Raw genomic sequence first — 12,894 nt, forward strand, 5'->3', positions numbered from 1 at the left:
TGGCTGGTTGGCTCTGCGCATGCGTGGAGGAGCGTGAGGGTGTGTGCTGGGTGTGTGCTAAGATTCTGATTTGACCTTAATAAACTACTCTCTGCCAAATTGCAAAGAAGACTTTTGCAGCTAGTTCCTAGCTACATTATATGATGGCTGAGCCAACAGGAGAGCTTGAAGTACTGCCAGTGAGTCACAAATGTTGCTAGCTAGCTATAACTATAACTACTTGTCTCAAGCTTGTTGCCCTATAATAATAGTAGGAGTTACCTATCAGTCATGAAGATACAGCTTAGTGTAACTTCCATCTATAAGCTTCCAGGAAGATTATGTATAGCTTGCCACATCTATCTTATACATGTACGTGTACTATACTCAACTCTTAGCAACTGGTGTATGGTCCATAATATGGATGGTTGCATCCATGGTATTCACCCCCTCCCCGGCTCCCAGATTGGTCTCAAGACTGTGATAGCTGATGATGACCTCAAAGTGAGCATCTACTACCTGGAGTGTCTGGCCCAGGCCACCTACCTCATACAACACGAGGATAAGGCTCTCATTGTGGACCCTCGTAGGGACGTGGACGCTTATCTTCAGGTATGAGGGGGGAGAGGAGACGGTCTGTGTTGGTAGTCGAGGCTGTCTGATTTATTGTTGAGTCAGCTAAATGTGTAGCTACATGGATGCTCTATACCTAGAAGTGATCTTGCAATTGCTGCCTGTTGTTTTTATAGTGCTTTTACGCTGCGTTTTCTGTGGCTGAAAGTATTTGTTGTGTGACCACTGTCACTACACTAATAGTATTGCAGCAATGCAGAGCTATGAATTTCATAATCGTATTGATTCCCTTGTGTATTTTACGTTATTTTAACAATTTGGCTCAAACTTCTGAGGTAATAAATGTCCGATGTCCGACTGATAACCCCCCCCACACACACAGGAGTTTCAGAAGGAGGGACTCAAACTGACCGGTATCTTGGAGACTCACTTCCACGCTGACTTTGTGTCCGGTCACTACGAGCTCTCGCAAAGAACTGGAGCACCCATTTATTTCGGGCCCACAGCTAAGGAGAGGACTAAGTTTGAGATACACCAAGTGCAAGATGGGGAGGTATGTGTAAGGGTGTGGAGTGGGTGGGGGAGGTACGTGTGAGGTGTGGAGTGGGTGGGGGTTGAGTGGTGGCTGTTAAAATAAGATCGTATAACTATGAAATGTGGTATACAATTTCAAATAATTATGTTTACAAGCTTTTGTACGGGTTATAGCTATAGTCTGTGTAACTGATACTGTTGTTTATTGACTATACAGTGTATACAGTGCAATATTGGCACTAAAGTAAAGTAATACAACAAATTAGTTATTGTATAGACCCTTGTGCATCACTACTTACCTGATCTGCATTAATACAGGTGCACTTTTCCCACGTAGACGAATCAATTTCATATTACACTTTACATACGTTTTACAATAATCATTATTTATACTGCTAGTGAATCATAACGCCCATGATGCACCCTGACCCCCGGCATGGCCCCACAGGTGATCCCCTTCACTGGCCGCTACTCAGTGCGTGTCCTCCACACTCCTGGCCACACCCCCGAGTCTGTCGTCTACCTGCTCACCGACAATACCAACAGTACACCAATACAGGTACACAACACATCACCCAGTGGAAGAAAACAACTGATACCTAAAAATAACGTATTTGCCAGAGAGTGTGATCGCCTTACCTCTCCATCCTTATCTTGTATCTTGTAACTGCCCCCATCGTCACAGGCATTCACAGGTGACACCTTGTTCATTGGCTCGTGTGGGCGTCCGGACCTGGTGGGGTCAATAGGTCGTACGGCTGAAGAGATGGCTCAGTTCATGTTCAAATCACTCACCAACAAGATCAAGACTCTGCCAGACCATGTCAAGGTGAGCTATGGTGCGACTGATTGGCCCCCTCTTGTAGCATGTGACTAAATAAATACATTTGATTTGATGTTTAGTAGCCATAGCATTTTCTCCTAAACTTTCTTTGATTTCGTGAAAGTCTTAGAGCTACCAGAAAATCAGTATACCGTTGAAATAGGACCATCGTCGTCTAAAGACTTAGTATACATACGTAAATTACCCCTTGCATGGTTACTCATCTCTACTGTACAGGTGTTTCCTGCCCACGGTGCTGGGTCCCCCTGTGGCAAGAACCTCAGCAACAAACTCTATTCCACCATTGGAGATGAGAAAGCAACTAATCCAGCTCTCTCATTCGACAAGGTTAGTTGTCTAGCTGTATGTATATTCTATGGAGCTAAAATGAGCTTGTTAGAATTGCATTTCGTTGTTATGATAGAAAACTTGAGCAACTAATGTATTATTTGGAGGGGATTAAGTTACAAGCTTGCATGAGAAGCAAGCTAGTGATATTGAGTGAGTTATGAGTCTATCCCCCTAGCTCTCTCTGTTTCTCTAGGAGTCGGAATTTGTGGCTTTCCTAATCGAGGGACAGCCAGTGGCCCCAGGCTACTTCCTACATGACGTGCAAATGAACTTGGTATGTATTCACTTTTCACATGCATACTGTATGTATATATTCACTGTACACCTGCATATTTTGATGGTGTATATATATACATCTGTAAAACTGTGTCGATGTTTACACAACATGTGTATAATAAAATTATTGTACATTTATAAGAACTTAGCTATCAGCACATTACAATGACCATAGATGTATCCATATATACACACTATATATAACCGACCCCTCACACAGACTGGAGCACCCCCTCTCTTGGAGGAGCTCGCTCACATCCCTCACCTATCACCAGCTGACTTCAAGCAGCTAGTCGACTCTGGAACCACCACCATCTTGGACACGCGACCTGTAAGACACCATCTCATGTACACCATACATAACTATACATACATACACTATACAGCCACATCGAAACCTTTTACTGGTCCCCACAAACTATATACATATAATAAATCAAGCTTGTTATGTTTCCTAGGCTGTACATTACCGAAGTCTTTGTTCCCATCATTTTTTTCACAGCAAGTTGACTTCAACAGTGGTCATATTCCCGGGTCGATCAACTTCTCCCTGGGTGTGGCCGAGGGGGCTGGAACCATCGTGGGGGTCGAGGACGGGAACTTTGCCATCTGGGTGAGGCAGAAAGCATAATTATGTTTTGACCTGTATTAGCAGACCACCCTCTATAATACAGTCACTGTTAGTTTAACGATGCATGCAACTTTAATTACCATCTCTCTCCCGCAGGTTGGTACCTTGATTTCCAATGATACTCCCCTCCTTATCGTCAACTCACTTGGTAAAGAGAGCGAGGCTCTGCAGAGGCTGTCCAGAATCGGATACACTAGCTATGTGAGGGTGTGTGTATGGTTGAGTGGTTAGAGCTGTAAACATACCTATAATAGGCCTCCTTAATGGTTTCTATAGGATTTGCTAAGGTCACACAATGAACACGTGGTGTTTATATGTGTATCAGTTTAGCGTAATACGTTTTATGTAATAGCCATGCATGCAGTACTGTTTTTTTCCAAATTTTTCTATTATGATCTTCCCTCTCCCAGATCAAGGGTATTCTTTGTGGTGGATTCGGTGCATACAAGGAGGCGGGGCTACCCGTGGAGAAGCACTGCAGTGTTGATCTGGTGAGATCATAGTATGTCATAGTTTCAGTGTACGTGCACAAATGTACCTTCTTATCAGCCATCCCTATTCATTGTGTACACATGTACAGTACGTCCTTGTGTGAAATTTAAAGGGACAGTTGTGTGAATCATTCGTTTATTGTAGTCACCCTACATTTTATATAATCAGGTCATTGTAAACAGTTGAATTTAGCAGCCTGTGTTAGTAAACCACCTCTTTATTACAGCTACTGCACAAGAGTGACTGCAATAGACAGATATTACAGTATTATGAGTACCATCACTAAAACCTTAACTGCTATTATCAGCAATAATTGCAATCCTTTGATTGTATATAGAAATCCGGCCCCCCTCTGGACTCGTACGTCTCCAAGGGGTACCAAATTATTGATGTGCGTACAGAGGGGGAGTATGGGGGTAACAAGGTCAGGGGGGCACTCAACCTACCTCTCGCCAAACTCAGGACACTCCAGAATAGCCTGGACAAGTGAGTGTTTAACTGTAATTAAAATACAGGTCCTCTATTTTAATAAAATGCGGACATTTTGGAACCTACATGTATTGAAAGTGTCCTGTTATTGGTTGATCTCTATGTGCTTTGATTGAGTTGAGACTTGACTTAGTTTTTATACTAATACCGTAAAATTGCAGCTTTAATTAAACTGTTATAAATTCAGACCATAATGATAATACTGTTATCGTTTTATAGGAGCCAGAAGTACATAGCGTACTGTGTGTCTGGCTATCGGTCGGCTATTGCTTCATCTCTTCTGAGACAGGCCGGCTTTGATGTGGTGGACGTCACCTTTGGCTTTGCAGCTGTCAGCGTTTTCGCCCCCACCCACACCACCACTGGAAAGGTTTGCAATAGTACACTACACACATGTATGTACTGTACAATGTAGTCTATAATTAATAATCAGGTGCCTATACGGCGTTCAAGAGTAGAAAGATTGGAACATATCTCTCCGTGACTTCTTCTTTAGTAATTTTTAAACCTACTATATAAAAACACATCCTCTGAGTCTCCAAAAAAACAAATGCATGTCTCTCTCAACATGTTCATTATTCTCTCCACTGTAAGGCGTTTAATTTAGAGGGATCCTGAAACACACTCCAAACAAAAGTGTATGAATGAATGGTGTTATGAGTGCACTGTATAGGCTCAGTCTGTATTGTATAATATAACCTGAGGCCTTCTACAATCATAATTTTTTTATATGGAAGCCCCAAGTTTATGATTTCTTTTCAGCTTACATGAACATTACTCTGTAATATTTTGTCGAAACTAAAGAAGTTGATTTACAATTCCCTCATTTGTCTCCCATTTCACACTGTGTCATGTCTTTATAGATCCCGTAAACTGATCCTCCACATCTCTCTCCCGTGTAGGTGTGTCCTTCCATGAAGAAGCTGATTAGTGGACTAGTATAAGACATTCAGTTGTAATAAACAGCTAATTAATTGTTTGTTTGTGGTATCAGTGGCTTTTTGTAATACAAGTCAGTGAAGTAATAATTATGGCTGTATCTTGAATTCTTTGAACATGTACATGTAATATACTGTTGAAAGAATATAAATTGTACAGTGAATTATTTGATATCTACATGTACATAGTGAGCCGTGAGACCGACATTGTGAATATCGTTTCACAAAGTAAAAGTTTGTTACACTATTTATAGTAGTTGTATAAAATTCGATCCCCTCCTATAGCTTATTAACATTGCATCAATATAATTATATTATACCCCATATAAGATATTCATTAGGCAAAGCTTCTTACTGCATGTGAATTAATTTACAAGTCAGACTGCATATTTGCAAAATCATAATGCCATGTAGCTATATATAAGAAAAGTATAGGCTTCCATAGAGTTCTGAAGAAAGAATATTATTGGACTAGTATTTAGTAGACTAGTTTGTGTTCGACTAATGCAGCACCTAATGTAGTCCTATTTAACTGACGCAGTTCATTGTTATAGTAGTGTCTTTGTACATACACTTTTTGTTATGTCGATTGTGACTTACGTTGAACGAAGGCTGTATCATCTTGAATACGTAGCTCTCTGGTCCAGTGAACTCAGTGGTGTCTTTGGTCTCTATAGGTGCACTATAATGCTTGTAAGATAATATTTACTAGTAACACTTTATTTCTAGCTCACATGTTAATTGGGTCACTTCCGCTCCATGTTCCTATAGTAGCAGTCCCTCTGCTAGCAAGTCCTAGTGCCATCCCAACCAGAACATGACCTTGGTTACAGGTGTGGCTGGCAGTACCCATGCACACCAAGCAAAGTAGAATTAAACAAATTAATAATGAAAGCACCGCAGGTGCTGACTCAGGTAGGTTAAGGCTGTTTTTTTCTTGAAATTGAAGAAAACGTGTATATACTATTAAAAACTACAATTTTTTGTAAAAAATCTCGTCAATTACACATTATTTTTCACAAAATGTATTGTAAACAGGAATACCTTTCATCTGATAACATTATTACCATGGTTACTATCTTGGTATGTGCGTTAACTGTGACCAAATACAACTTACCTTAACAATAGTTTTGAATACGCTGCCTCCAATACCAAGTTTTAGAAAGCTATATTGGTATCAAAAGAAAGCTCTTAGTGAGATATACTAGAAACAATCCGGATATTTGGTATGAACTCATTCTAGCTTGCTACCCAAGATACCAGGTGGGGATCTAGGTTCAGATTGGTTAGCTTACTCATCAATATCGAGTGAGGAACCTTGTCAAATGCTTTTTTGAAATAATAAAAAAAAAAATAAAAAAAAAAAAAATAAAAAAAGACTAAATGAGGGTGCACTTTTTGAGTTTGCATGCAGAATGAGTGCACCCTCATTTAGTCTTTTTTTATTTTATTTTTTTTTATTTTTTTTTTTATTATTTCAAAAAAGCATTTGACAAGGTTCCTCACTCGATATTGATGAGTAAGCTAACCAATCTGAACCTAGATCCCCACCTGGTATCTTGGGTAGCAAGCTACCTCATAATAAATGGAAAGTCATCAAATATCTCGGAGGTTGTGTCAGGAGTTCCCCAGGGTTCGGTGCTGGGACCTCTTCTTTTCCTAATCTATATAAATGACATCGATCTACATCAAAATGAAGGAAGTCTCTTGCTCTATGCTGATGATCTTCTTCTTTACCATCCTATTCAATCTCCTGAAGATTATATAAAATTGCAAGGAGATATTGATCAACTCCAAGCATGGTCTGAAAGAAATGTACTCTTGTTTAACCAAAGCAAGTGTAAATACATGACTATATCAAGAAAATTCAGCCCACCACTTCCCAACATGTGTCTCAATATCAGTGGACGTCCCCTACTTAAAGTTGACCACTACAAGTACCTTGGCGTGTGGATCTCTCACGACCTCTCATGGTCAAAACACATAGAAGAAATGTGCAGAAATTCCTGCAAGCAGGTTGGTATAATTTACCGACAGTTCTATGGCCACTCATCACTAGAATGTTTAAGACAACTCTACATCTCCCTTGTGAGATCAAAACTGGAATATGCTGCCCCTGTTTGGGATCCACACCAAAAAACAAATTCTCACAAAATAGAAAAAGTACAAAAGTTTGCCCTTAAAATATGGACTACGACTCCCTATTAGATACTGTGGACCTACCGTCCCTTTCTACAAGAAGATTGTACCTGAAGCTATCATACCTTTACCAGGTAATAAATGGTAACTTTAAATTCCCTGATTCACCACTGGAAAGAAGAGTATGCCCTCTCAATCTAAGAAGCACAAAAAATATACAGTTTGAAAGACCAATTTGCAGAACAAATGCATATGCGAACTCTTTTTTCCCAAAAGCAATATCTGTGTGGAATGAATTACCACTGGAGCTGCAGGAAAGTACATCAATTTTGTCATTTAAGAGAAATGTACTCTGTCACTTGCATTAGTATAATATTAGTCTTTATTTTTAATTTGTACTCGCTATTGTAAGTAATATATACAGGGCACACATTAGGTTAGCGTAATATGCTACTAGTGTATCCATGCATTTTGCAGAATTATTATATAAAAAAAAAAACACTCACTTGCCCACTGCCCACTGTACACAGGATGGATCGAGCTCTCGCTCTCATACTGAGCTGTCAGACTAACTCCATCCACGACACAATAGTACTCAAAGCCATCAGTCTATGGAGAGGGAAACCATGGAAAAAGTCACGTACAGATGTCATGCGACTTACTGGGGCGATGAGGTTCCTGGTAGTCAGTCGAAGGTCCTGGGCCACCCTCACTGGTTGAGTATACACACCAGAGGGGGGCGTGTCTAACAGGGGGCACTCGGCAGTGAAGTTCCACTGCACTGCTTGTTGAGGTTACACCATCCACACGGACTGTTGAGCCCGAGGCAATCCTTACAACTTTAGAATGGAAAGAAAGCCAATTTTGAAAAACCAAAGCGCTAGATCTATAACTCTAACGATGACAATCTGTCACGGGGGAGTTACTAATCATGTGCTTAGTTAGGAACCTAAATTAGGTGTCCTGAAATTGAATACTTTAATTTAATTTTGTACGATGAATATTGAATTATGGGTGCATATCTTTCTCCTGCTGAGCACCTGTAGATGGTGAGTGCTTGGTTGGTGATATCAAATGGCAGAGAGCTCTGAAATCCCAGGTTGATGGTTGCAGTCATTCCAGGATAGTCAGGTACCAGTCCTTCAATATCACAACTGAACACTGTTCCCGGGGTGACCTCAACAGCTGGTACTATGATTGGTGGAAAACGTCCTTCACCGTCGGCCAGATGACAGTAGAAGCTCTCTCCAGGAAGGGGGTTAGGTAGGCCGGGAGAGGTCAGGGTAACTGTGAGCTGTGGGGTCAGTTTATATGATCTCAGACACAACTTATACACAAGCCTTACCTCGTTAGCAAGAATCTCAGGGTCAAGCACAAGTTGCATAGGCTCCACAGTAGCAGTAAACAGTTGACATTGTCCTGTGTCCATCTACTAGAAATACTGGAGTTTTGACACTGCGTCTGACGAGAGCACTTGTTCTCCACCACACACCACCCACACAGCGGGTTGAGGTCATTGGTACAACTGGTACAGTCTATACGCTGAGAGCACTCCTCTATGGGTACTTGGAACACCTACAGTGGGGAGAGGTTGATAGGGTATAGGATAATACAAGCATTATACTCACAGTGTCTTCAGTGGCTGCTGTGATGTAGTTCAGTCCTTCCTGCCATGACAACTGAAGTAGAACAGATGTCACTGGCTGACTGTAGAATGTACTATCGGGGCCCAGGATTGATGTACCACTGACATTGTACTGTGGAGACAAAAAATACCCATTATACACACTTGTGTATAGTATAGCTGACTCAACCATCCAGCACTGACATAATTGCCCTGCTAACACTATCGGAGTTGAAGATTGCGGTCATTCAGAAGATATATCTGCACTGAAAGTAAGAGCCAATAGTATAATAGTATCAATTAATGTACATGCATGGCTGAGACCTTTTATGACATAATTATACTCTATTATGTGTTTCAAATCATACTTATCGACTGATTTTATGTAGGTTTCTCGCCAATAACGATTATCGGTATTGGAGTTACTATTCCTATCGTAATCATCATAGTTGTGATTGTCGTCTTGGTCTGTGTTTTAACGAGTAGAAGGCGTCGCCTGGCTCGCTACCCACGCACGACTCCCCTAATAACTGCGTCAAATACACAAGATACACCCATAGACCAAACTCCTTCCTATTCCCCACAAACCCCCACTCAAAATATGCAACCAGTGGCTGCCTACCCGACTGGACAATATGCTGACCCCCAGTACCACACATCCTATCCTCAGCAACCCCCTGCCCCTTATCCTCCTGGAGGACAACCCCCAGCTCAGCAACCCCCAGCTCCTGGAAAGCAACCCCCTGCTCAGTACCCCACTGGACAACGACCACCTGCTCAGTACTCCATTGGACAACCACCTCCTGCTCAGTACTCCACTGGACCACCTCCCCCTGCACCATACTTGTTTGGCGGAGAAGCCCCTCCAGCATATCCGAACTAAGTATGGGAACTGCCATGCAATCGTGTAAGTAGACTTTAACACAAATTGTGACTTGATATATATAGCTAGTGATAGCAAATTGTCCTCTCCCTTTAAATACTGTAAATTGATTTTGACATTTATGCGCATACTATCATTCTGTGTACATGTACATGTATATTGCATAGCTATAATTATTGACAGCAACTTAACATATATACCGGCTCACTATAGCTATATATATACGTCTGTGTAGTCCCGGTATAGTGGAGCTATATCCATGCATGTGAAGGCTCTCAGTCATAATCAGATCGAATGCTAAGGCTGTTTATTATATATAAGCTGTGTTATGACTGACTTGTTATTGCAACGAGACAGAATTATATACGTCATGGGGTTGAAAATAAAGTCTTGTCATGGCAACAATCACATCAAACATTGTGAACGAAATATAGCAATGCATAACACATTATCGTATCAGTATCGTAAAGGGTGCGAGAAGAGATTGCACAACAGGATGAATAGAATTAAGATATTAAAGCCAGATACCACAGATACATTAATTATTAAGTTCAATGCCCACAGGATGATGCCATTCATATACTCACATCCTTCAAAATCACCCACATGCATTCTTCATATATACCCACATCCTCGAATTTATGCACATGTGCACTGTAATACAGCATGCGAGGTGTATAAATAGTCTTGTGGACCAGCCGATATATTATCGTCTGGCAAATTACACATTAGCTACTTGTGCAGCGATCTAAGTGGCACATTGATAAGTGGTTAGTGGTTGGAGTTGTTTTTTGTTATTTATTTTAAACTCACAAATTATTAATAAAGGAACTCATTTTCAGTAATGCGTGTCTTCTCTTTTGAATTTCCACCAAGTTCTATCCACTTACTAGATGAACGTGGCCTGCCTTCCAAAAGAAAGGAGAACGGGTTTTAGGCCTATAATTTATGTGGATTTGTACTCAACTGCAAAAATCTTGCAGTAGAGCCTGGAAATCCGCCCTCCTTTCTTTTGGAGGTGGGCCACGCCCATGCATCTACCCATAGATACTATAAATTACATTTACATGTAATTTATAGTATCTATGATCTATCCACATACTGCTGCTCAAAAAGAGGGAGGGGAGTAGCTAGTATAGTAGCCTGTAAAAACATTTGCAATGTGAGAGTTACTAAAATTAGCTGCGGTGGAAACAGGAAGCATGAAAGCAGTGGAGAGTCAATCGGTCACAACGTATACGCCTCTTAAGATAAGGCCACCTCACAGCCTTTCGAAAAAAAAAGTTGAAGTGATCGAACAAGCTGTCTCTTGGCTCTTAGCTGAGGAGCTGTTGCACTTCCCAAAGGTCCACTCTTGCATTTAATATCAACTTTGTTCTATAATTATGTAGCAGCAAGTCCAGAGATACAGTCCCACAAAGTATTTTACATGATTTTACATAGAACTTGCAGTAAAGACAATGTGCCACGCCCATTTTGGGCAACATGGATTGTATGTACACGTCATCAAGTTTTATATCCCTCTCTCTTCATCTCTGATTCTACCTGCTTATCATTATGAATGTAGTCTATAGTGCAAAGATATTCAGTGTTGGTTGGTTGCATTCTTCAAATTGTTCGTATCTGCATATTATTACAGGACAATTAATTGGAGACCTGAGGCTGGTAGACAACTCAGGCCGAACAGGAGGCTTCTCTGGCAGACTGGAGGTCTATTACAGTGGACAATGGGGGACAGTGTGTGATGACAGCTTCGGCGTATATGATGCAAGCGTGGCTTGTCGTCAACTAGGGTTCTCAACCTACATTGAATTCGCAACAGTTGGAAGGCTAGGGTGAGTGTGTATAAGCTCATCAGAAAATAATCTAATAAAGTAACTTGCTATCGAATCATCTAGAAAGTAAAATACTTTAGTTTACAGTTTGTACCATGCAAGTTTCACATCGAACTCTATTTTCTATAATTTATACAGATTCAGCTTTGTGTAATAATTGTTTCCCCCTTAACATTACAGTTTTTCTCAACCTTCATCAACCACTCCGATATGGCTGGACGAACTTGGTTGCGTTGGAACTGAGAGCAGATTGATCGATTGTTATTTTAGCGTCGGAACTTGCTCCCATTCAGAAGATGTGGCCTTGTACTGTACTCCAAGTAAGAGTCAATAGTAGTATATTAAGTTGTTAGCGAATACAAAGTGTTACAGCTATCTGAAATACACAGCAGGTATATACATCATTATCAACGCTGATATAATTATATATACAGCATTCATTTCATCAAGTTCATCATCCAACATCTCTGGCATCACCATTGGACTGACTCTTCCTGTCATCATAATCATAGTTGTGTGTGTCGTCTTGCTTTATGGTTTTGCAAGGAGAAGACATCGTCTGGCTCGCTACCCACGCAGTACTCCCCTAATCGATAATGCTGCATCGACAACTGTAGTCGTCACTGCGTCAAATACACAAAATACAGCCTATCCCATGCAGCAACCCATGGACCAAACTCCTCCCTATTCCCCACAAGCCTCCCCTCAAAATATGCAACCAGTGGCTGCCTATACCCGACTGGACAATATGCTGACCCCCAGTACCACACATCCTATCCTCAGCAACCACCAGCCCCCTATCCCACTGAACAACCACCTCCTGCTCAGCACCCCACTGGACAACCTCCACCTGCACCATACTTGTCTGGTGGAGAAGCCCCTCCAGCATATCCGAACTAAGTATGGGGACTGCCCACCACACAAGTAGAAAATAAAAAACTTTTTCAGCACATGCAAAGACTGATAGTGCATGAAATAGCATATTAGTATATATCTGCTGTAGTTGCTGTTTCATTGTTTAATTGTCTTCTCTCTTTTACTTCCAATTAGATCGAATGCTAAGGCTATATTATATAATTATTAGCTGTGTTATGACTGACTGTTATTGCAGAGACTGAAAAATGAAGTCTTGACAACAATCACATCAAATATTGTGAACATGCATGCATAATAATTATGCATAATACTCGTATATAATTATAGTATCAGTGACTTTATAGTAATTAAAGGGTGAAGGGATTGCACAACAGGATGAATAAGATATTAAAGGTGGTTCCAAGATACCACAGACACTCTATTAAGTTCAATGCCCACAGGATGATGCCAT

At 40.8% G+C, this 12,894-nt stretch overlaps 2 protein-coding genes across 2 annotated transcripts; both read left to right on the forward strand.

The window, feature by feature from the left end:
- Positions 1 to 36: 36 nt before the first annotated feature.
- Positions 37 to 5,253, forward strand: LOC135345254 (uncharacterized). The gene is made up of 14 exons (XM_064542664.1): positions 37 to 179; positions 445 to 591; positions 935 to 1,105; positions 1,535 to 1,645; positions 1,772 to 1,915; positions 2,147 to 2,257; positions 2,454 to 2,534; positions 2,757 to 2,867; positions 3,039 to 3,149; positions 3,264 to 3,368; positions 3,578 to 3,658; positions 3,997 to 4,145; positions 4,368 to 4,518; positions 5,051 to 5,253. The coding sequence occupies exons 1-14, from the start codon at positions 141 to 143 to the stop codon at positions 5,090 to 5,092; spliced, it is 1,554 nt and encodes a 517-aa protein (XP_064398734.1). The 5' UTR covers positions 37 to 140; the 3' UTR covers positions 5,093 to 5,253.
- A 5,879-nt stretch (positions 5,254 to 11,132) lies between these two features.
- LOC135345280 (scavenger receptor cysteine-rich type 1 protein M130-like) lies at positions 11,133 to 12,631 on the forward strand. The gene is made up of 3 exons (XM_064542702.1): positions 11,133 to 11,567; positions 11,748 to 11,887; positions 12,002 to 12,631. The coding sequence occupies exons 1-3, from the start codon at positions 11,290 to 11,292 to the stop codon at positions 12,493 to 12,495; spliced, it is 912 nt and encodes a 303-aa protein (XP_064398772.1). The 5' UTR covers positions 11,133 to 11,289; the 3' UTR covers positions 12,496 to 12,631.
- The last annotated feature ends 263 nt before the right edge of the window (positions 12,632 to 12,894 follow it).

This window comes from Halichondria panicea, chromosome 12 (assembly GCF_963675165.1).
Source record: "Halichondria panicea chromosome 12, odHalPani1.1, whole genome shotgun sequence".
Taxonomy (NCBI): Eukaryota; Metazoa; Porifera; class Demospongiae; order Suberitida; family Halichondriidae; genus Halichondria; species Halichondria panicea.